Below are 24879 nucleotides of genomic sequence, written 5' to 3' on the forward strand. Positions count from 1 at the left end.
ACTTGTGATGGAAGGACATTGTTTTTCTTTGGGATGAACATTTACAGGGACACGGAAGAAGCTCTTTCTGTGGTCACATCAAACACTTGATCCGTCAGATGCAGTTAGCATCTTTTTGGTGAGGGCTGTTGCTCAGGGGACAAACAAGCCTTGCCCCCCTGCCAGGCAGCTTCCTTCAAGTAGGCTGGCGTGTGGGAGGGCATTCATTCTGCACCCAGGAGAGGCATTGGGCAAGATGAAGAGATTACTGCTGCTGGCACTCTTTCACCTTTGCTAACTGTCTTTTCAGGTAAGCATTAATGCTGAAAACCAGTCTTTGGGTATGTGATAAACCAAAAGAAGTTTCTTTATATTTTTTTCAGCTTTCATTCATTTCAAAGAATATGTAACGAATAATGACTTAATCCTGCTGTCCTTCCACCCTACCTCAAGAGCAGGAAAAAAATCCTAGAATTGATCACTTTAGGGACAAAATTTAAAATAATATTTAATTGTATTTGGGCATTCTTTTTTGTTTGTTTGTTTGTTCTTTATTTGTTTTTATTTTGGGGCCACACCCAGCAGTGCTCAGAGGTTACTCCTGGCTTTGCACTCAGGAGCCATATGAAATGCTGGGGATCAAACCCGGATCAGCACATATAAGGCAAGCACCTTACCTGCTGTACTATCTTTCTGACCCCTGTATTTGGGCATTCTTGAAAGTAGCAATTCAATTTTACCATCTTTTTAAAGTTCATCAAGAAATTTTTTTTTTTTTTTTTTTTTTTTTTTGGTTTTTGGGTCACACCCGGCAGCACTCAGTTGTTACTCCAGGCTCTATGCCCAAAAATCGCTCCTAGCAGGCTCAGGAGACCATATGGGATGCCAGGATTCGAACCACCATCCTTCTGCAAAATGCCTTACCTCCATGCTATCTCTCCAAATCATCAAGATTTGGTAGATTTTTATTATGAAACTATCTCTTGGAGAGTTTGTGTGTGATTATTCAACGTTAATATGATTTCATGATCATAGTCTTTTCTTTTGAGGGCTTATGTATGATTATAAAGTTTAATAATACCCTACTGTCACTAGACATTTTCCATCAACAAAACTTGATTTAGTGTATTTGGGATAAAAAAAGAATCCTACCAAAACTCTAATGGGACTCGAAAAATAAAGGAACATTTTTCTGAAATTTTTTTTTGTTTTTGTGCCACATGCAGTTGGTGCCCAGGGCTTAGTCCTGGCTTTGTACTCAGGAATCACTCCTGGCTGTGCTGCATTGGGATGCTGGGGATTGACCCCACGGCAACTGTGTGCAAGATAGTTGTCCCACCTGCTGTACTATCTCTCCTATCCTGGAAATGTCTTTTTATATGTTTTACAATTGGAAAAGTTGGGGCTGGGGAGAAAGCTTATGGTGTTTGCTTTTTGCCATACCTGGCTGTGCTTAGGGGTTTCTGCCTATGGTGCTTTGGGAAGGATGAGGCATGCAGTGATGGGGCCTAGGCCCAGATTTTCAGCATGCTTTGTGTGCACTCAGCGTGTTGAGTTATCTTTCCAGGTTCCAAAAATACGTTTTCAAAGACATATTTGTTAAATGACTCACTTTTCCAGAAACCAGCCAGTGCAGCAGGTTGTGTAGCTTCTCTACCATGTTCCTTGCATTAGAAACAATTTAGGATTCCTTCCTGAGTCCTCTGGAATGCCCTGTGGGACCAGTCCCTGTGACAGAACTTTTGAATTTTAATGGGAATAGCACTGGCACTTCCTTTGCCTTGCACTGTGAGATGGGTATGAATGTGTGTGCCCTCGTGGTGTCTCTCGGCCCTTTTCTTGACTTTTCCAGGGGCTTCCCCAATTCTGACAGAAAAGCAGGCCAAACAGCTCCTGAGATCCCGGCGCCAGGACCGGCCCAGCAAACCCGGCTTCCCCGATGAACCTTTGCGGGTGAGTACTGCTGGCTCAGGTCCCAAAGGCTGAGGGCTTCATTATTTCACTGCTAGTGTTTTACGAGCCCAGATAGCTCGCTGCCCTGCCCAGAGCAGTGAAGGCGTTAAGAGGTAGGTTAAGGCTCCTTTCCACCCAATTCTTTCCTTCCCAGCCTGCCAGCTTCTCTAATCCTCTGTGCAGACAGTACCATAATCTCACTTAGCCTCCTCAATAGCTTTCTGGACACTTTGACCCTACTTCAAAGCACAATAACAATTTTACCATTGGTGAATCAATACAAACCAGATTGACGTTCATGTGGCATTGATTCTGTTTGCAAAGACAACATAAAAACAGTGTCCAGTTTTCCAGAGAAAGACCCAAATACCTGTAGTTCTCACCTAGGGACAATTTTTCCCTGTTCACAGGGATATTTGGCAACATCCAGGGACACTTGGGGTTGTTTTAAGTGAGGGGAGGACTTTGTAGTCAAATGCTCTATCCCTGAGCTATACCACCAGAGGGGAGGACTTTGCTATTGGCTTTTGAGGGGTTGAGATCAGAGATACTATAAAACCAAACACTGATGTTAAAGAATCTCTGATGTTCACTCATTCAGCCATTCATTTTCCAATGAGTTTATCCAGTCCAGGGTCTCTGTGGCAAGGGCCTATTCCAGTAGATCAGGGCACAAGGCAATAGCCCATCCCGGAAGGCACCTCCTCCCCTCTCTGGACTCATCTCTTTTACACGCACTCACACTTGACCAGTGAGATACCCATTAGGCCAGTGAACACCCACAGGATGTGTGTGTGTGTGTGTGGGGGGGGTGTCCTGAAGAAAAGCCACACAGACACTATTGAGACAAATTCTGCATGAACCTGGGGCTTCTGGGGAATGAATGGTTTCATCTATGTAATAATTAAAATGGTACTAGTCAAGGACCTGCCACATGTCAGTGGAAACATTGGGGTCCCAAGAGTGCTGCTGGGTATCATGCTGAATGGGCAGCTGGGGAGTGAAGCCCTGTGGCTGATACTGACTCTTTTCTTATCTTCCCTTGGGCATGTGGTGGACTATTTTGGGAGCCAGTGACACCATGTGGACTCTGCCCCAAGGCCTCTAGGATGCCACTTGCTTCTCCTGCCTACTTTTTCCTGTGATGCTGCTTATGTGTTGAGGGTCAGACTACTGGGCCAGGTTAGTTATCCTGACCGCCTGTGCTTCGCAACACTGACTTCGGTTTTGTTTGGGTCCCTCAGGTGGAACTGAGTAACAATGACCCATGCAAAGTGGGAAGGATAGGGAAGGTACATCTGGGGGTGCATCCAGGCCACCCCTCATAATTGGGGCTGGGAAAGCTGCCATTTCACTGCAGCCCCGGGCTAGGAAGAGAGGCTCCAAGAGAGGACCCTGTAACCCAGTGCTTCTCAAATAGTGAGGTGCGCCCCCCAGGGAGGGTAAGGCTCTGTAAAGGGGGGCATATTTGACCTCGGCAAACATTGTCATAACAAGCTAAGCCCCGTGTTTATGTCTCTGTATGTTTCTGGAGCTGAGAGTCGCTGTGTCCTGCTTCAAACCCCGCTTCGAAAAGCTATGCATTGCAGAACGTGCTCATTGTAGCCATTCATCCAGACATCACCTCTGATTAAAAAATCAGCTCAAGGGGCCGGGCGGTGGCGCTCGAGGTAAGGTGCCTGCCTTACCTGCGCTAGCCTAGGAGACGGACCGCGGTTCGATCCCCCGGCGTCCCATATGGTCCCCCAAGCCAGGAGCGACTTCTGAGCGCATAGCCAGGAGTAACCCCTGAGCGTCACCGGGTGTGGCCCAAAAACCAAAAAAAAAAAAAAAAAAATCAGCTCAAATTATTTTATATATTTTTGTTTTTCAGGTTAAAGTTTTTTTTTTTTAAATAAAGATACTAGTTACAGTTGCACAGGAGGCGCGAAAAATGTTTTCTTCTTCCTAGGAGGCATGACAGAAAATAATTGAGAAGCACTGCTGTAACCCAAGAGTTTTTTGGTTTTTTTCTTCTTAGGTTTCCCTACCATGTCCTCTCTCAGGTCTCATTGCCTTTTCTTTTTTTTTTTTTTTTTTTTTTTTTTTTTTTTTTTTTGGTTTTTTGGGCCACACCCAGTAACGCTCAGGGGTTACTCCTGGCTATGTGCTCAGAAGTTGCTCCTGGCTTGGGGGACCATATGGGACACCGGGGGATCGAACCGCGGTCCGTCCAAGGTTAGCGCAGGCAAGGCAGGCACCTTACCTTTAGCGCCACCGCCCGGCCCCGCCTTTTCTTTTTTATGAATTGCTGAGAGCAAATCAGTCATGTAGAGAGGGGGTTTAATTTCTTTACAGCAAGCTATCACAGAGCTCTGCCAGTCTTGTATCATCGCTGATGTGCCCATTACAGAGGCCCATACTGTTAGCAGGAATAAAATGGGGTGAAGTGGGTGCCATGGCTGCATTGTTGAGTACTGCTTAGGCTCCTGTTTTGCACAGGGGAAAGCCGGAGTTAAACCCCAGGACCCCTCTGGAGAGGCAGCCCATCCTGCTCTTTTCTTGGGGGTGGGGCACACCCAGTGGCTCTCAGGGGTTACTTCTGTCTCTGTGTTCAGAAATCACTCCTGGCAGACTTGGGAGACCATATGGATTGCCAGGGATTGAACCCTGGCCAACCACCTGCAAGGCAAATGCCCTACCCACTGTTCTATCTCTCCAACCCTTCATCCTGCTCTTAACTTTTGCCCAGAACACCCCTTCTTCCCTTCTTTTTGTGTGTGCACCATCTCCTTACAGATAGATGTACTACCTATGTTCAGAATTGCACATAGTTTGCATGAGGACATGTGTACAGGTGAATGTGTGCATATGAAGATGTGCATGCATATAAGGGTTTTTTGTACATGGTGGCTGCATGATTATTTATGACTAAGGATATCTATGTGTTTGTAGAAGAATGTGTGTATATGCAAGAGTGTTTGTCACTAGGCGTGTATATATGAGTAGGTGACTCTGAATGAGGATATATGTGTGTATGTGTTTGTATGAGAAAGTCTATATGTTTATGTAAGTGTGTGAGACTCTGGATGAAGATATGTTTACATATGTGAGTTTGTAACTGAGAATATGTGTGTCTATGTGACGTGTGTGGCTATGGATGAAGATTTATGTATGTGATAATTTGTGTATGGGCCAGAATTCTGTGTGTTTGTTTAGGGGTGCATTTAAAAAGAGAATATGTATTTTTTTTTCATTTGTTTTTTTGGCCACATCCGGTGGTGCTTGGGACTTACTACGGGCTCAGCATTCAGGAATCACTCCTGGCAGTGCTCTACCAGAGATCAAACCCAGGTTGACCACGTGTAAGGCAAACACTTACACATTGTACTATCTCTCTGGCCCCATGACAAGAGTATTTTTCCGAAGATCTGATTACACTGCCCCCTATCCTCGACTTTGGGTCTGATGAGAGAGGGCGGGACGTGATGTTGAAGGGCCTCTCGGGCCATGCTGAAAGGCACAGGCTGTCCCACAAAGTTGGCAAAAGAACTGTGCTTGAGCGGAAGCTGCCAAAGATGCTCCACAGAGCAAAGCCTCAAGAGCTGATTTGCAGGCACTATTTAGAGGGTGAGGACACAATGTCTGAAACACTGGCCTTTTGGATTCCCCTGGACAGGGGAAATGCTAAGTGACATTTTGGAGTTGTTATTGTAACTTGCCTCAGTACCAGGAAGGAGACAGGTGGAGCTGGACACATGAGCAAAATGAGGGGTCTTTGGGAGGACATGTGAGCCCTTGAAAACTGAGCCCTAAGACTCATGTGCTTCCCACCAACTCAGAATTACTAAGAAATGCGTGACAGGCTGGGTTCTTTTATTTTGCTTCTCTGTCTTAAGGGAAGTGCAAAAGAAAAGCCTTCCAGAGAAGGGAGAGGGGTAAAATAATGGTGTTTGGGAGGTCTTAGCAATTCAAAAAGATTATGAAGTATGAAGATTTGCAGGGGTCTCTCTGCTTCAGTGTCTGGTAAATGGTGTTTATTATCTTGACACTTGTTTAAATGTCAGTCACTTTTGGCTTCTGTGGAATTATAGGCTGTTTGGATAGAGCTCTGTCCAAGGGCTGGACTGTTCTGACATCATGTATCCTGCCGAGTCACTGCAACAATAGTTCTTCTCTGGGTGGTATAAAGGACAAAATGCTATAGAAAAGATCACTTCTTCTGTGTGCTGTGTTGTATATGTGTGTGCACACCTGTGCAAGTGCATGCATTCTGCATCTTTCTGGGGCCCTGGATAAGGCAAGGTTGGGCCAGAAGGGATGTGGAGAGACCAAGGGCACCAGCACTGTATCTAAGACTTCCAGCCTCCAGAAGGATCTGAAATGATTGTGGATTGTAAGCTCCCCGGTACAAATGGATTAAGACCCTTCAAACTTATTTATTTAGCTCTTCTCTAAACAAAGACCATTCTAGTTGTTTCCAAAGTGGGATAGAGGCCCTCCTGAACTCAGGATGAGTTGAGTGAAAAAATTTGTATAGTTTTCACTGAAATGGGGCTAATTTTCAATTGTTAAAGTGACTTTATGGTTTTCACCAGCAAAGTGACCAGGGGATTCCATTTCCTGTACTCTGGCTAACTAGTTTTTTTTTGTTTTTGTTTTTGGGTCACACCCGACAGTGCTCAGGGGTTACTCCTGGCAAACTCAGGGGACCATATGGGATGCTGGGATTCAAACCACCATCCTTCTGCATGAAAGGCAAACATCTTACCTCCATGCTATCTCTCTGGCCCCCTAAGGCCAACTATTTCTTATAGTCAAGTTTTGCATATACAATTTTCAAAATGGAAAAGATGCATAGATTTTTGTCTTCATTTTTGGTTTTGGGCCACACCTAGCGGCATTCAGGGCTTACTCCTGGCTCTGTACTCAGGAATCGCTCTTGACAGGCTTGAGGGACATATAGGATGCCAAGGATAGAACCCAGGTCCATTGTGAGTTGGCAGCATGAAAGGCAAATGCCCTACCGCTGTGCTATCACTCTGGCCTCAAGAAATATAAATTTAAGAAAGATCACTTGTAAGACTATTCTTTCAGGGATCATTTCTATAGTATGTGACTAGAGAAGTTCCTCTGATCGTGTAGAGCACCCGAAGCTATGAGAAGGAGCCAGAGCGTCCTCTCCTGAGCATGAAGCTGGCTCTAGGTGTTGCTTCTGTGACTGCCTTTTGCCATTGATGATCATTCTTCCCTTCCTTTGGAAGGGTTAGAGGGAGAGGATGCAGTTTGAGTGGTAAAAAAAAAAAAAAAAAGAAAGATCACTTGTTTTATTTTTTTTTTTCTTTCTTCTGTTTATCTGGATGGAGACATATTGGCAAACAATTGTGACAGCATTTTCTTGGTGATAAGATTTGGAGCATCCTTTTTTTGCTTTCATCTTTATGCATTTTACTGTTGTTACTCAGTGTATTAACTTCCAGTATAAACAGTATAGCTTAAAATAGCAGACATTTATTTTCTGGCTGGGGCTATCGCTCAACTGGAGAGTGCATACAATGCATATGTGGGCTCTGTTTCTGGCACACAACACACACATACAGAGTTCATTTCTTACTGTTTTAGAGACTAGAAGTTCCATTTCAGAGTATTGGCAAGATAGGCTCCTGATAAATGATGACTTCTTTGAGAGTCCTTCTGCATTCTTCCCCTCCCAGCAAGAATAAGAGCATCCCTCTCACTTCATGATCCCAACATCAGACAGATACTTTTGACTTAAGGGGCTAAAAAAAAAAACTTTCCTTTCAGACCACTCTAAATAAATTGAGTAAAGCAACTTTTTATTTCTCTTATGGTCCTCAGTACCATAGCCAGTATTTGGCATTTATACTAGATGCTCCTTTGATTCCATTCTCTACTTCTCTCTCCAGGGGAGAAATTGTGTAGGACTTATTTAATTCTGCCATGGAAGCTGGAGGTTATTTCAAAGAAAGCTTTTCTATTGCCTCACTTCAATTCGTTAACTTTCTCTTAATCATCCCGAATTTAAGGGAAGAAATTATTTGCCAACGCTGGGGTGAACCACGAAAATTCTTGAAAGACATGACACACAGGCTGAAATGATGTCTTTTGTGATCGTATTCCTAAGCGCTCGCACACCCTGGGAATACGCTTTCCATTTTGGCCTGTGTTCCTTAAAGGAATGTTCTTGTTGGGCAAATATAAATCACATTAGCTTTATTATACATTGTCTTTGTAAAATATGCTTTCATGTTTAGCCCCTTGACAAATGTGTGTAGTAATTCCATTACCCTTTTGTTCCCCCATGATCTCCAAGACCCTTTGGAAGAGATGGAGATGCAAATTGCAGCGCATACCACATGCCTCTGCCTTCATTTAGGTCTGAGCCATTGAGTGTCTCTGGACAGCTCAGATCTGAACCATCCTTCTGCTTCTGTGCTTACCTTACTTTTACTGATGAGCAAAAAGGAATGCACCCACATGTTGACAGGCCTTTAATTCCATGCAAATATCATGGGAAGGATTTGAGCTTCTGGAAAAGACTGTCTCCGTGATGGACTGTCCACTTTATGATTCTTAGCTTAGACGAGGTTCCAGTGGTATTTAATTTCATTCTCGCTTCACTCCAGTGCCCCCAAAGGGAACACTTCTATCCTTTCCTCTGATTACTGAGGGATTGTTTCCTTAAATCATTACAGTTGGCAGAGAACACAGATACTGCTTTTTTGTTTTGCTTTTAATTTTTTTTCTCCTTGAAGAAAAGGAATCTAAAAAAAAAAATTAAAGCTTATTTTCCGTCTACCCCTTCTTTCTTGATCCAGGAACATTTGAGATTATCATTAATGCTGGGTCATTTCTAACTCAGCCAACACAATTGTTGAATTTGTGGTTTTCAGCAGATTTGCAGTTTGGCTTTTCATCTTTGACTAATGATTGCTTTTAGGCCTTTGTGGCATATTCATTTTCCTAACATTTTAAATAAATAGTGAACTGTCATGGAAACCAGTGCTCGTTTCTCTCTCTTTCTATGCGTGTGTCTATTTGGGTTGTTTTTCTTCCATGATGATTTCAGCTGCTATTTAGGAGTGTGAAATCTATACCTCTCTTTGATGCCTTTTTATGTACCTTTTGGCCTGGGCCATTCTAATGAGTGGAATGACACAGAGATCAAGAAAGCTAGCAAGGAGGATTAGCTAAGATTACTGAAAAAAGAACAGATATTTGGTTTGTGCTCTCATTCCTTTGTACACTTCACAACTCTAACTTTTTGGGTTGGGGAAGGTGAGGCCCTACTAAGTGCCAGCTTGAGATACACCTGGGTCAGCTGGAGGCTTGACCAAGATGGACAGAGATGACATTCATGAGAATTTTCAAATGAGCCATCATTGCAAAAGCCTCATAAATGTAGATGGGTGGTGATGGTGGTGACATTTGTTAATCACTCTGCCCATCTTATCCTAAAAGGAACTGTGGGAAGTTGCTAGGCGCATGAGACCAGATACAACTTTTCCAGAATCCTGATTTTCCCCGGAGAGCTCCATTTTTATCATTCAATAACAAGAACTGTTGGTTGTTTTACTTGAAGTAACAGGCTCCCTTTGTTCACATTCAAGGGGATGCCTGCCAGTCATGTGCCTGAAACACAGCTCTTTGCTCCTTCTTGTCATCAGCAATTGCCAGCTATCCTGTAACAGAGGGCTGTGTCGGAACCACAGGCCCATGGTTCAGGTCACTCTTCCCTTGTTTTCCAGGGTGTTTTTTCATTTTTTTCATAGGTCTATGAAAAAATATGTATATATACCTGCAGTTTCATGGATTTCTCCTGATTAGTGCTTAGAGTGTCAGGGACCCTGTGGGACCATGTAGTGTCAGGGATGGAACCTGGGGCTCCCACATGCAATGCTTTCAAACCTTCTCAGCCATTTCCCTGGCTCCTCCTTCAGTGAAAGAGCGTGGAGGGATGTTTTGATAGTTTATGAGTTGCAGGATGGTTGAAGCAAACACTTGCCACTAGGCCTTTTGGTGCCAGGAGCTGTGGGGACTAGCAAATGGCGAGAAGGCAAACTATATTAAGACCTTGCAGACCCCAATGGGAGTGCAGACCTCACCCTGAGCAGGTCTTGCATTTAAGGTGAACCTGTTCCTGGGAGAAGTGCCGACTCAAGGCCACAGAGCCTGTCGGGGCCTTATCTACCTATCAAACTTGCTTCCTGGGAAGGCTTGTGACCAAGGCAGCCAATTGCAGAGGTGGAACTAAAGTAACCTGCTAGGAAGGCAGACAGGGTTTTGCTACTTTCCCTACCTTTCTTTCCTTGTTTTGTTTTGTTTTGGTGGCGCTCAGGGGTTACTCCTGGTTCTACGCTCAGAAATCGCTCCTGGCAGACTTGGAGGACCATATGGATGGGATGCTGGAACCCAGGTCTGTCCTAGGTCATCCATATACAAGGCAAATGCCATACTGCTATGCTATTTCTTTGGCCCTGTTCTTTCCCTATTTTTCTGAGTAAATCCTGAAGGTGTGGTTCCTTCTACTCTGACCATGCCAATTTACAAATCAAGCAGGATCTTTACTCTTGGATGCAGAGAACAGATTGGAGGTGAGGAGGGGGTAATGGGGGTGCAACTATGTGGTGAGGAAGGTTGGAAAGTAGGTTTTTAGAAGCAATTGTAACATAGAGTCTATGACCTTGAAATATAAGACCAGACCCCTAAAACTTGTATAATGCTATAAAACCCATATCGATGCAATAAATATTTATGTATGAAAGCTGACCCAAGCTGATTGATCTTCCAGGGGCAAGAAGGGGGTTGGTAGTGAGCAATATAAAAGGCTTAGATGTGTACCTGTTGTGACAACTCAGAGAAGCTCTCAAGGACTGTGCACCCTAATTTCTCTCTTAAACTCACTGGAAAACCCCAGGGCCTGGGAGCCCATAACCACAGAGAGGTCAGTTTCTCTCTGGCCTGGGACAGGTTAAGAGGGCACAAGTGGGATTACAGGGACAAATGGACGCTGTACGGGGCACAGAACTTGATCTGTGTCATTCATTCCATTGAACTCTAGTGATCCAATAGTCAGGGCTAGTGCCACACCTATCTTGCAGATAAACAAATTAAGGCTGCAGAGGTCAGGGAAGGTTGGCATTTGACCCAGATCCAGTCCTGGACCAATGGGAACCCTTGGCCTCTCCACACTGAGCCTTGTATAAGCCACAGCTACAGGGTGGGGAGTGAAGGCTCCCTGTAGAGTGAAACCTTCTTGGGACAGTTAGAAAAGCAAAGTGACCAGCTGGCAAGTCACTGTTTCTGTTTACCAGACTCCAAACTTCCTGTTTTTCCAGATCATTACTCTGGGCGAGACAGTACAGGGCAGGGTCCAGCCCCAAACTCTACAGATGCATCTTGCAAAGAAGCACTGTTGGATCCTACAGGAGGGATCCTTTTTGGGTCTACTCCCTCAGCTACCTCAGGAGTTGATGGAACAGCTTTACAGAGAGCCCCAGCTACTTTGGGGGGTGGAGAATCTGGGGGGCATGGATGAGTTAAATGGAAACAGCAATGAACACTAAAAAGGGTCAGGCTGTGTGGGTTCTAGGGGGGAGAGAAAACAATTTAAGAAGAATCTGGCATGTTGTTTTTCATTCCTTTAAAGCATTAAAAATAAAAAGATTTAAAAACAACTGTCTAATATAGGTGACTGATTTTTAGGAGGCTTTTGAGAAACTTAAAACCTTCAAAAATTGTACCTACCCTTTGCTGAAAGCTCATTACAGCTGCAGAAAGGTTTTCATGGTTTGGGATTTCTGTGATCCACAGGCCACACGAATTCAGTCTTGTTTTGTTTTGTTTATTGCCACACCCACAGCCGGCAGTGCTCAGGGCTAACTTCTGGCTCTGTGCTCAGGGATTACTCTTGGTGGTTCTGGGGGACCATTTGGAATGCCAATGATCGAATCCAGGTTGGCTTCGTGCAGGGCAAATATCCCATGTTCTGTACTATCACTCTGGCCCCATGAATTCTGTGTTGTAAAATGAATATGGCCATTTTCTCCCAAGGAGAAGTACCACTCTTCTGATAAATAACTGGATGTTTGGGGGTAACCTAATGGCTTTATGTGATTGTTCCACACATTCTTTGTAATGCTTTGCACTCCATAATTACAGTACTCAGCCTTCTTTCTGGATAATGTTGACAATATATCATCCAATTAAAAAAATCATACATGCTCCCTTTTGGGAGAGACATCTAGATCTTATGCATGCATAATGCTAGCCAATCATCGTAGCTCTTCCATTAAGTAAGAAAATGTGTAACTTTGAGAGATGGTTCCAAGGGATGGAGTACATGTTTTGTATGCTGGAGTCTTGGGTTCAATTCCCAGAACCAATAACACCTTGAACACCTCCAGAAGTAGCCCTTGAGCAGTATGGCAGAGATAATCCATAAATACCATCAGGCTTGGTGAGAATATATAAAAATTAAGGCACCTACTTTGCATGCAGCTGTGGCCCTGATAATAGTGCTGTTTCCAGCATGACATATAGCCATTGCCATGTGTGTCCTTAGCATTGCCAGCTGTTTCCCCTGAGCACAGAGCCAGGTGTACCCTCCCCTTTGCCAACCCTCCAAGTCCATAATCTCAGGAAGAAATTACTGCCAAATAGAGTGGCCAGGGGGTCTGTGTATTTCTGGGTTTACACGAAAATAAAAAGTTTTCTGGAAGAAGGCACATCTAAGCTGAGGTCTAAAAACTCAGTTAGTAGGAGATGGAAAAAAGGAGGCTTGGAATGTTTCAGACAGAGAGCACGAGTATCTTCTGATAGCAGAATAGCATTCCCCACCTAGGGGAAGAGACACAAAAGCTTGGTGGGGGGGGGAGAGAACAGCTGAAGAGATAGTGTAGTGGATAGGGCACTTGCTTTGCACATGACTGACCCAGGTTCCATCCCTGACATCCCATGTGGTCCCTCTAGTCCTGTTAAGATTGATCCATGAGCACAAAGCCAGGAATAAGCCCAGAGTACATCTGGGTATAGCCCCAAACTAAAAAAATATTAAAAAAATAAAAAAAAGCAAAAACTCAAGTAGGTGCATGAGGGGATAGAGGGTTCAGGAAGTAGGCATAGCCCCTCAAAATCCCAACAATTTGGAGAGGAAATTGGCTCCACAGCCCAGTGAATGGGACTTGTTTAAGAGAGGAAGAAGCACTAGTAGATTAGAGGCTTACATATCACTCTGAAATATAAATAAAAGAGTAACAGATATTTCCTATTTTTCTACATCACTCTTATTATCACATAAGTTCAATAAAAGGCATCAGTATGACTATTATAACAAAAGTAAAATCAAGATATCTATTTAAGAATATTAAAAAAATCTCATCATGGCAAAGACTTGAACAGAAACACCCTTAAAGAAGATCTACTGTAGGCCAATTAGCTTCTCTGTCATATTTCACTAGGGAATTTCAAATCACAGCGGTAATTTGCATCTAGACAGGTACTGGAATGGCCAAATCCAAAATACTGGCAACCCCAAATGCTGACAAATACTTGAAGCTAAAAGAATTCTCCTTTAGTACTGGTAGATGAACAAAATGGTACAGGGCAAAAAGGAAGTGCAAAGTGGAAGAATATAGAACAGTTCATTACACAACAAATTCTATTCTTTCCCTGTGCTCCAGGGATTATGCTCCTTAACATTTGCCCAAAGGAATAGGTCACTTTCTGTTAGACAGAATTCTACACACAGATGGTTATAGGCACCTTATTCCAAACTATTAAAACTTAGAAGCAACAGAGATGCCATTCAGTGCATGAAGGGATAGATAAAATGTGTTGCATCCTTATCAGGGTATTCAGTGCCCAAAAGACAGGAGTTGTCAAGCCCTACAAAGACATAGAAGAAAATTAAATCTGTATTTCTAAGTGAAAAAAGATCATCTTAAAAAAAAGTGCTGTCTTCCAACTTGTTGAGCAAGCAAACTATCGAGATGGTAAAAATATCTGTTGGCCATCAGGGGTGAGGTGGGAGTGATGGATATAAAGTGATTGGGTTGAGTAAAGCCGCCCTTTCAAGACTGCAGTGGATGGGCTTGGAGCGGTGGCGCAAGCGGTAAGCAAGAGCTGTTGTGACCAGGGGTAAGGGAGGGGAGAAAGGTGGTAGATCTCCACAAAATGGATCTCACCTGCACCACTGTCTTTTTGGTGGTTGTTATTTTGGGGTCACACCTGGCAGTGCTCAAAAATTGCTCCTGGCAGCTGGAGTGGTAGCACAGCAGGTGGGGCATTTGCCTTGCACACGGCTGACCCGGGTTCAATCCCCAGCATCCCATATGGTCCCCTGAGCCTGCCAGGATTAATTTCTGAGTGCAGAGCCAAGAGTAACCCTTGAGCTCCACCAGGCATGAGTCCCCGAAAAATAATTGTTCCTGCCAGTGCTTAGGGGACCATATGTGGTGCCAGGGATTGAACCTGGGTCAGTCCTATACAAGGCAAGTGCCTTATTCACTGTTCTATTGATCCAGCCCCAGCATCACTATCTTAAGTTGCTCAGCAGCTCCTACCTCAATGACGCCTCCTCTCAGACAGGTACTGCTGTTGAAGGCTTGTGCAGAGCCAGGGCCTCTTTGGGCAGCATTTTAGACTGGTCACTCTGCTAGGTGGGGCAGAGATGGAGGAGGTTGGGGATTATGCACAGGAGATAGGGTGATGCTAGAGGGGTGAGGAGGGCTGCAAGAGCTGGAGGAAGTGCACATGTGAATCATTCAGTATACAGACTATTGAATCCTGATGCTCATTGTTAGGTCAATGCAAGACCCTGTTTTGACATGAGTTCCTGAGTTGCCAGAGAGAAATGGGCAGCTGGAAGAGTCACTTATGTTTCTCAGAAACACCATCACACAGTATATGGTTCACAGTATGTGAATGGCCTCCTAGCATGTTCACTTAGCATGTCTACTTTTTTTTTTGAGTCACACTCTGTGGAGCTCAGGGTTTACTCCTGGCTCTCTGCTCAGGAGTGCTCAGCTAATTTCTTTTTGTTGTTGTTTGTTTTTGGGTCACACCCAGCGGCACTCAGGGGTTACTCCTGGCTCTGCTTTCAGAAATCGCTCCTGGCAGACTCAGGGGACCATATGGGATGCTGGGATTGAAACCACTGTCATGCAAGGCAAACACCATGCCGCTGTGCTATCTCTCCAGCCCCTCAGCTAACTTCTTGTTAGCTCAAGGGACCATATGGTGTGCCAGGGATTGAATTTGTGTCAGCTGGGGTTGAACCTGGGTCAGGGTTTTGCAAGGCTCCTTAGCACATATTTTTAAGGTCCATATGCACTGTGGCACGTTTTTACACACCATTTTAATGATGAAATACTATTCCACTGTATGGATATAACCACTTTATTTATCCAACCATATGAAGGAATACATTTTCCTTTCTCTTAAGCACAAAACTGTGAGTTCAATTGCTGGGTCTTATCATGACTTTATACTTTTTTGAGGAACTTCCAGGCTATTTTATAAAACTCATTTTTATTTTATGTTTTTAGAGTTGGTTTTATTTAATAATTGTACAGCAGCTCCAGCTTTCTTACAGATATTCCTTAAAAAAAAGATGATTGTTGGGGTAAGGGGGGTTCCTCAAGTGGGTTCTTCTGCTATGCATATTTTGAATCCCACAAAGTTGTTCATGCATGAGAAATGCAGGGTTTCCCCTCTCACTACATGCAGCTGTATCTGAGACAATTTTATATAGTGCTGATTGCTTTGTCTTTACTGCTGTATCTTAGCCCTTGGGGGGAAATACCCTCATTACTTGTGCACCCATCTTCTGTCAGTGGGGGTAGGGAATGCCTCTGGTTTCACCAGGTGGGTTGCTGCAGTGAAGGTTCTGGCTTACATCTTTATTTCTCTTGTCAAAGTGCTGCAACATGGGGCCAGTGCGATAGCGCAATGGTAAGGCATTTGCCTTGCATGCGGCTGAACCAGGATGAACCTGGGTTTAATCACCGGAGTTCCATATGGTCCTCCAAGCCAGGAGCAATTTCTGAGTGCAGCCAGGAATAACATCTGATCATTACCAGGTGTGGCCCCAAAACAAACAAAACAAAAAATTTCAAAGTGCTGTAGCAGGAGCTGGGGAACTTGTCAAAAATGGAGATTGGGGCCCCCAACTTGAGCTGCTGAATGGAAACTCTGGTGAGTGCAAGGTTGTCCACATCCTGTGTTCTCACAAGACTGCCCACATTCCTTTAAGGCTGGACAGGAACTTAAGAGCCCTGTGTGAGGTATACCTGAGGAGAGGCAGCTTTGGGTGGCCAACACCACGTTGCCATGTGCTTTCTCTGTTCTCTGTTCCTCTCTCAGGCATTGGTGTATATGTGTTCCCACGAGACCAGCCCTCTCAGCTTAGCAGATCAGAATTCTTGCTCTCACCCTTAAAGAGGGCCTGGCCCTATGCCTCTGCAGACTCTCAGGCCTGCACCTGGATGCCTGTTTGGCTGTGCCCATGTCAGAAGTAAAGATGCACAAGTTACCACGACAGCTCAGTGCACCCTCACCTGGACAGGGCATGTCCTCATCCTGCCTTTGTTTTCTCAGGAGTATATGCACCATCTGCTCCGCCTGGAGCACCGTGCTGAGGAGCAGTTCCTGGAGCACTGGCTGAACCCCCACTGCAAGCCTCACTGCGACAGGAACTTGGTCCATCCTGTGTAAGGAGGGCTTGGCTCAGCTGGTATGTGCTTCTCCCTGGCCTGCTGGCCACAAGATCCCTCAAGAATATGTTTCAGGGGAGATGGCTGGCTAGGACTGGAGAGGACAGTGGCAAGGGTGAGGCAGGAGAGAGTGTGTGGTCCCAGCTGCCAGGAGCAAACCTGTGGTAGCAGCAGCACACCAGGGAAAGATGTCTCCACCCAAGGAGGGGGTAGGACCCTCCTGGCCATCCAGAAAAGTCACTGCGATCAGGTCTAGAAAAGGTGCCTTGTACCAGTTGGGGCCTCCTACCTGGGATTGGCTCCCTGGGCTGGAATAAATTTACCTGTCAACCTCATCCCCTCTGTCGACAGTATCAGCGCCTCCTCCTTACCTTTCACTGTTGGATTCCAACCCGAGCCCCTCTGGCTTCTCTATCTCTCCATCTCTCTTCTTCCTCTTTCCTTCTTCCAGTCCACCCCTGGCTCAGGTTCAGGCCTCAGTCTCCTCTTTCTTTTTCCCTCTTCCAGCCCACCTGTGTTCCCTGCACTTTTGCAAACCCACCTCTGAACTTTGGGGCTCTGAGAAGTCCTTTGCTGCTTTTTTAGGGTTTCCTGTCCCCAGTTCTTTGCCCCCTTTTCAAATCCTGAGGGAAGAAGAAACAAATTGCCTTTGGAAGTTAAGCTTGGGAGTTTCATTCCTCCTGTGTGAATCTGCCTGGACAATTCCTACAGGATATGGCGACATTGGTCATTATTGGCGCTTAAGAGACACATTCTGTCTTGTTACAGTTGACTCTGAGTCACTGTGAATAACTATAGGGACTCCCTTGGCAGTATTTTCCAAAGTGGGTGATAGATACCCCAGCCAACTCCAGCCAGCCAGAATGATCCAGGAGGCCAGTTTGTTTCCTCAATGTGAGCATGTGAATGAGTGAAGTTAGAGTGTATATATATGTGTGTAAATCTCTGGGTGAAGTGAATATGTCTGTGTGTAAGTGACTGTTAGCCTATGTAAATATGTGTGTGAGTAAGTCTGTGTGAATCTGTGTGTGTGTGTGTGTGTGTGTGTGTGTGTGTACTTGAACCCAGGTCTCCCCTCTGTGAAGCATACCCTTTCCAATCCTCCAATCCTCTCCCCTAGGAAATGACAGTATGTGGCTGTTTCTTCCTCATTGTTCCCCTACCAGCTTTCTTCCCACATAGCCTCCACATCCTAACACTGGTTTCTTTTTATTTCTAGTAGCCGTTTTGATAAACTTCAACCTGGATGGTGTTGGAACAGGACTTCTCCTTTCATCACTTTTCTCTGTGGAAACAGGGTCTTATGCCTAGAGAATGGGGTGTGGGATGTGGGAGGCAATTGCCACAGGTGTCCTGGGAGGGAGTGGCAGCAAACTGACTGCAGCCCCAGTTTCCTAACCTATGTATCTTGTAATAACCAATATCCCCAAAAAGGCTTTGCCTTCAGCTTAGCTGGGCAGTGAGACTATCCTGGGGGCTGGTGGGAACTACAGGGCCATTGACTCTCTGGTCACTTCTTTCACTCTTTTTTTTCCTTGCTCTAATAAATAAAGTTCACTGTCTAGTCTGCTCTGAACAATGCCTCCTTCCCTTTCCTACAAGAAAGCAGGGAAGACCTTCCAGTTTGTCTCTGAGAAGTTACATCTATCAAGCCTCTGTTCTTAGAAGGAGAGTGGATGAACAGTTTTCCACAGAGACTATTTTTGTTTGAATAAGGGCATCACTTTGTGTAGAGGCATGCCCTGACCTTTTGGAAGGACACATTTTTTTTCTTTTGTGAAAGGTGGGTTCAGTGTCTTAGTGTCTCTCCCACAGTCCCCAGGACCTGACATCCAAGTATCAAATAGTCACCAGAGCAAAAATGATGATGACAAGGGAGTGGGTTGGACAGGCCTAGGAAGAATCAGGCACCTCAAAAAGTAGGCTAGGAGGAAGGCCATTTGGTAGTGTGCCTTTCTCATCTGAACTCTCTCTCCTGGTGGAGCTGATGGCTGGGTCCAGACCTGGGGTCTGAGAGGCACCTACCTTTAGGGTGCCCTAAGAAGGGGAGTCAAATTGGTTAGGATTCAAGAGACCAAAACTAACAATAGATCCCGCATAGAAGGACACAGGAGTGACCCTATGCAGACCCATGACTCTTGACTGATGTCTCAAAGGTGACCTTCTTGAAAGCAGAAAAGAACCTTCTGACCCCTAGAGCCTGACTTATTTTGGGGAGGGGGCTCCCAACTGGTACTCAGGGTCCAGATGTGCTGATAGTCAATGTGAGGGCTTTGGGGGACTCCAGTACTGCACCTGGCCATGCTTGGGTTAGACAAAGGGCTGGAGTGAAGTACTAATGTCTCAGAGTGACACCCCCTCCTCCACTCACAACAGCTCTTAGATGGCAGGTGAGTGAGTGAGGCTGAGAGTGCCATGCAGGGCAGCACTGAGCATGCTCAGAAGCTGGGTGCCTGCAATTCAGTTCCGGTCCCATTGCTGACTTGGTGACAGTCCTTGGGCAAGCTGATTAACCACTTTGTGCCTCAACTCCCTGATCTATAGAGGGAATAATATAGTGCTTAGGGGCCGGCGCGGTGGCGCTAGAGGTAAGGTGTCTGCCTTGCCAGCGCTAGCCTAGGATGGACCTTGGTTAGATCCCCCGGCGTCCAATATGGTCCCCCAAGCCAGGAGCGACTTCTGAGAACAAAGCCAGGAGTAACCCCTGAGCGTCACCGGGTGTGGCCCCCCCCAAAATAATAGTGCTTAGTTCACAATGTTATTGTGGGGCTGGAGAAATGGCTCAATGGGCTGGAATACATGCTTTGCGTGCAGTAGCTCTAAATTTAAGCCTTGAGAGGAATATTGGAGTGCAGCACTGAAGAGGAGAGTGTCTGAAGCATAAGAGAGGGGAGTGTTCTGGAGCATTGGAGAGGCATGTTCTGTGGATATATTTCCACCTCCCCCCCCCCCACCTTTCCAAGAAGAGCGTCAGGTACTGGACAATCAGGCTTTCTCCACTTGACAAAGAATTCTTTGGGGATGAAGATGCAGAGACAGGCCTGAGGTATTGCTTACACTGGAGCCTCACCTTGAGCTGACATGAAACTCAGGACCCTGGCCTGAGTTGCCACTGCATTTTTCTAGTAGAGAATCTACTGACAGTCCTGTACCTTCTCTTATACAACCTTTATACTTCTTGGAGTGCTGGGGTTTAATCCACACTTCTCACGTGCAAAGCATGTGCTCAGCCAGTTGAGCCTCTCTCTGGCATGTGTGTATGTTTTGGTTCCATTCCTCTGGCTCAATGCCTAGGAGTCAGGTCAGAGAAGCATATGGGTAATTCTACATTTGACAGATTGCTGAACTCCCACATTGGTCTCTGTGTGACTGCACCATTTTCTGCATCCATAAGCAATGGTCAAGTCTCCCAGTTTCCCCACTCCTTGCCAATACTTTTTATCTTCTGTTTTTCTAATTAGAGCCATCCTAGTGGGTGTGGGGGGACATGCAGATGGTTTTCATTGAATTTCCCTGATGACTAATAATGCAGAATTCCTTTTCCTGTGATTGTTGCCTATTTGTGGTCATTTTTAGGAAAAATGGAATGGTGGATTAAAACCCCTTCCTTAAGTGTTAAAACGGGGCCCTTTGCCATTGTGGCTGATGTTTTTATAGTTGGTAAGAGCTGATTTCAGGGGAGGGGCCTGGACTCTTGAACAAGTCAATGAACCTCTCCTGTCCCAGTTTCTTTTTTTCTGTAAAATGGGGGCTAATGACAGAACTTATGGTTAAAAGATGGCAATGAAGAGCAAGTCACCTGTACCGTGTCAAGCTTTTACAACTTTGCTGGGCTCCTGGTGGGGTTGTGCTAGGTAACTGATAGCCCAAACTGTCCACGAGATGGAACTAACAATAGTGACTAAACAAGAAATCACCAGAGGCTAGTAACTGCTGGGAAGAAGATACAGCAGTGATGCAACCAGGAGTAACTGGAAGGCTATTTTGGGTTGGGTGGACAAGGAAGGCTTTTCGGAGGAGGTGACACTTGAGCTGACACCGGAATGACAGGAAGGAGCCAACTGCCTTCATCCATGGACAGGAAGAGCATTCCAGGCTGAGGGAACGGCTGGGGCAATGATCTTAAGACAGAAACAGTTCTGCAGGCTCATGAAGTGGCTGGGGAGAAGGGCAGGACTGTGGGGCCAGGGCTGGGTGTGGCCTGATTGGGGGTCCTGGCTGGCAGGGATGGGGTGATGAGGGGCATAAGCTGCTGAGTTAGGAAGCTGGGGTATTCACGTCTCTTTGCATTAGCTGGAGCATTGGATAGATCTCTCCTCTCTCATTTTCTCATATTCAAAGTGGGATTGGTTGGATTGGAGGGAGAGAGCAAAGGGCCAGAACTCACACACACTTTGCATTTTGGATCCCAGAAACCACATGATTTCTCAAGCACCACTGGAGAAACCCCTAAGCATGAGCCCCTAACCGCTGCAGAGTGTGACCCCAAGGCAAAAAAAATCCTATGCCACCAAGAAGTCAAAGTGAGGTTATTCATGCGTACTTTGGGAGCTGTTCTGAAGCTAAGATGAGGTGAAATGCTGAGGGGTTAACTCATGCCAGACAATGTTGTCCCAGGTATTGGCCACGTGATTGGCAGTGACAGTTCACTAACACCCCTTAAGTGGTCAAACAAGAGTGAGGGTGTGTTTGAAAACACCTTGTCATGTAATGGGCTGAAGTAGTGGGTCTGCGCTTTTCTGTCTCAGCGCCAGTCTTCAAGGTGTCCTTGCTGTCTTTCCACTTTTGGCGTGACCCAAAATTTTTTCTCCTTCATGCCTATTAATCTCCCAAATCTGGCTTAATTCCCAGCACCACATAGTCCTCTGGGCATCACCAGGAACAGACCTGGAGACCCCCAAGCCCTGCTGGGAGAGTGGGGTCATGTTCAAAGTGGGGCTGCTTGGGTTTGAGGGAGAGATCAAAGAAACCAGAGCTCAAGAACTCTTTGACCACATGGTCCCTCAAGCACCACTGGAGCAACCCCTAAGCATGAGTTTCAGTGACTCTGGCACCACAGTGCAGAGAAGTATTTCATTCTTGGGTTCTTCCATTGATCCACTGCCTGGTTGATCAAGTAATACTGGTGGGGCTCCCAAACTATGCATCTCCAAAAAGATTTGATACAGTTGGGGTGCCCCTTGAGGGCATGAGGCTTTGAGGGTGAGAGCCTGCTGGTGACTTCAGAGATCTCTTCCATGTCATCCTGCACCAACTTTTTCCTTTGGAACAATCAGTTAACAGCTCCTTCTCCTGCACTGCCGCAGGCTATATCCCTGAAGAGATTTGGCTGGAGAGAGCTGTCTGAGGCTTCCTGCCTGGGCCAAGTGCTGGGCCCACCATCCCCTTTTCAATTTCCCTCTTTGAGCCTCAGTTCCCTTATCTGTGACGTGGCAGTAACATTATTAGTACTTCCCTCTTGGGGTCAAGATGAAGATTCTCTATAGGTAATTTTGATCCAAAATGTCTGAAGGCTCTTGGCAGATAAGAACTCTTTAAAACTTATTAAGATCTCTGAAATTGGTAAGGAAATGTGCAAGGGCCAGCACTGGACAGCTGGAGCATCCTAATCTGCACACTAGGGCATTCTCAGGCTCCACCCCTACAGACAGCAATTTTTTCCCTCTCTGCCTCTGCTTACCTGTGTTTGGAATGCCCAGAGAAATGGGCCTGGACTTCCCTCCCAGACCACGATGATTCTCAGGAAATCTACATTTTGAGGAATTGGTAAAGGAGACAAGAACTGGGGCTGGAGAGATAGCACAGTAGTAGGGTGTTTACCTTGCATGCAACCAACCTAGGAAAGACTGTGGTTTGAATCCCAGCATCTCATATGGTCCCTCCGTGCCTGCTAGGAGCGATTTCTGACTCTAGAGCTAGGAGTAACTCCTAGCAGCCGGGCATGACCCAAAACCAAAAACAACAACAACAACAAAGGAGACAGTGTGTGTGTGTGTGTTTGTGTGTGTATGACACATGCATGTGTGTGTTTCATGATGTCTGTGTCTGAAATGTGTATATGTCAGTGCACATTTACCTGTTTCTGTGTTTATTTGCAGGTGTGGCTATGTGCATGTGTGTGCCTATATGTGTGTGTATGTGTGTCACATATGTGTACATGCAGGGGTAGATGATGGCAATAGCATCATTACTTCTACAAGACAGTTTCTGCAGGCAAGAAGCGATTTGATGGAATCCCAGTACACGAGTTTCGGGTGGTGGAGATGCGAGTGTCGAGCTGACCACTAGGGGTCAGTGTGTCTCCGTTGTAGACAGCAGCTTCTTACCTGCCTGGAGCCGGCCACCACTCACTGACAGTTGAAAGTTTGCTACGTTGCCATCCTAACGTTGGAGGGGAAATGAATGTAGCTTTATCTGGAGCAGAGAAAGGAGCCTTGACCACTGGAATTACCAGCCCCACTCTCTGTAGGGAAATGCAGAAGGTGGAGAAACTGCCCTGGCCTTCACATTCCTGGGTTGAAGGAGTAAGGATCAAACTGTGGTTTCTGCTCTGGTTACCTTGGTGCCAACAGTGTGCCTTGGGGGGGAAGTCTGCTGAATTTTTCTTTCTCTATTTTCTGCCTCTGTGAGGAGGAAAGTGTTAATACTGGCTGGCAGGACACAAAGTGAAGAAGGAGACTGGTGGAAGTGGGGTGAGCTAATAAACTAGGGCAGGAAATAAAATGTCATATTTTTTGGAGGGTCAACTTCTCCCCAGAGATACATCAGCAGAATGCTACCGAGGAGACAGTTTGAAAAAATAAAGGGAAAATAAAAACCACAGAAAACAAAAACTGAACCAAAACCAAACCTATTCTGCATAATTCCTTCTGACTCTCTCTCCCATTTTTTTTTGTCTCCCCTTATCCTCTCTGGGGCCTAGTTGGTGAGACATAAATTCACTCTTATCCTCTGACTGGCTCACAACATGAATAACTAGACACTGAAAAGTAAGGAACAGAATAACTCAAAGTTTTACAAAAACGGTTGAGCTGTTTCTTGGTCTCAGGCAGAATCTGGGCCCAGAGGCCTGCAGGATTTGGAGGCAGAACTACCTGCTTGTATAGTCCAGTCCAGGCCTTTGTGCTCATGACCCCTTCCAGTCTTAGATTCACAGACTTCAAGTTCCCTCTGACTTTGCTCATGCAGGAACCCCTCTCCATCATTTTCAAATCCTTACACTATCCTTTAAGGCAATGGTCCTCAAACTAGGCCCATAGGCCACGTGTGGCCCTCCCAGGACATTTATCTAGCCCTCTGGGTGTTTATGCCGCTGCTGCCTATCCTGCTTAGCAGTCAACTCATCCTGGGCCCCACAGTGCACATTGTGGAATGTGTACCACCACACTCTCTGACTTCCCTCCTCTTCTCAGTCCCTGGCATGGATCCTCAAATTACAGGCTGCAGGTCACTATTGTTTACAGTTTTTCTTTAAAACTATAATCACGGAGAGATAGCACAGCGGCGTTTGCCTTGCAAGCAGCTGATCCAAGACCAAAGGTGGTTGGTTCGAATCCCGGTGTCCCATATGGTCCCCCGTGTGCCTGCCAGGAGCTATTTCTGAGCAGACAGCCAGGAATAACCCCTGAGCATCGCCGGGTGTGGCCCAAAAACAAAAACAAAAGCAAACAAAAAAACCCTATAATCTGGCCCTCCAATGTTCTGAGGAATAGTGAACTGGCCTCCTGTTTAAAAAGTTTGAGGACCTCCTTGGGGCTGGAGAGATAGCACAGCGGCGTTTGCTTTGCAAGCAGCTGACCTAGGACCTAAGGTGGTTGGTTTGAATCCTGGCGTCCCATATGGTCCCCGGTGTCTGCCAAGGGCTATTTCTGAGCAGACAGCCAGGAGTAACCCCTGAGCACCACCAGGTGGCCCCAAAACAAAAACAAAAACAAAAACAAAAACAAAACAAAACAACAACAAAAAAAGAAGTTTGAGGACCCCTGCTTTAAGGTATTTTCTCTGGCCCTTTTTTGCCAACATCCAAGACTTGCAGTACCCTGGGGGGGGGGGGGCTGTTCCTGCTGGCAGGTGTGGACTTAGGGTGCCGTGTCTCTGAGAAGCAGACTCTGTAAAAGTCAGCTGCAGTCCTCTTTATTATGTGCTGAGGCCTAGACTTCCCTGTCTGCAGCATGTGGAGGTCCTACAGATGTTTGTGACAGGATGAAACTTTGCTACCCTGAACCCCTCAGTC

The 24879-nt window shown here is 45.8% G+C and overlaps 1 protein-coding gene and 1 non-coding gene across 2 annotated transcripts; both read left to right on the forward strand.

Annotated features, from left to right (window-relative positions):
- Nucleotides 1-235: 235 nt before the first annotated feature.
- Nucleotides 236-16647, forward strand: C1H17orf67 (chromosome 1 C17orf67 homolog). The gene is given in 3 exon segments (XM_049772764.1): nt 236-293; nt 1832-1932; nt 16531-16647. Coding segments are annotated over 3 exon segments (276 nt in total).
- On the forward strand, nt 6993-7206 carry LOC125995124 (small nucleolar RNA U3). Its single transcript, XR_007490722.1, has one exon. It is a non-coding gene; the product is annotated as a small nucleolar RNA U3 (small nucleolar RNA).
- Nucleotides 16648-24879: the final 8232 nt, after the last annotated feature.

Source organism: Suncus etruscus, chromosome 1, assembly GCF_024139225.1.
Source record: "Suncus etruscus isolate mSunEtr1 chromosome 1, mSunEtr1.pri.cur, whole genome shotgun sequence".
In the NCBI taxonomy this organism is placed as follows: domain Eukaryota; kingdom Metazoa; phylum Chordata; class Mammalia; order Eulipotyphla; family Soricidae; genus Suncus; species Suncus etruscus.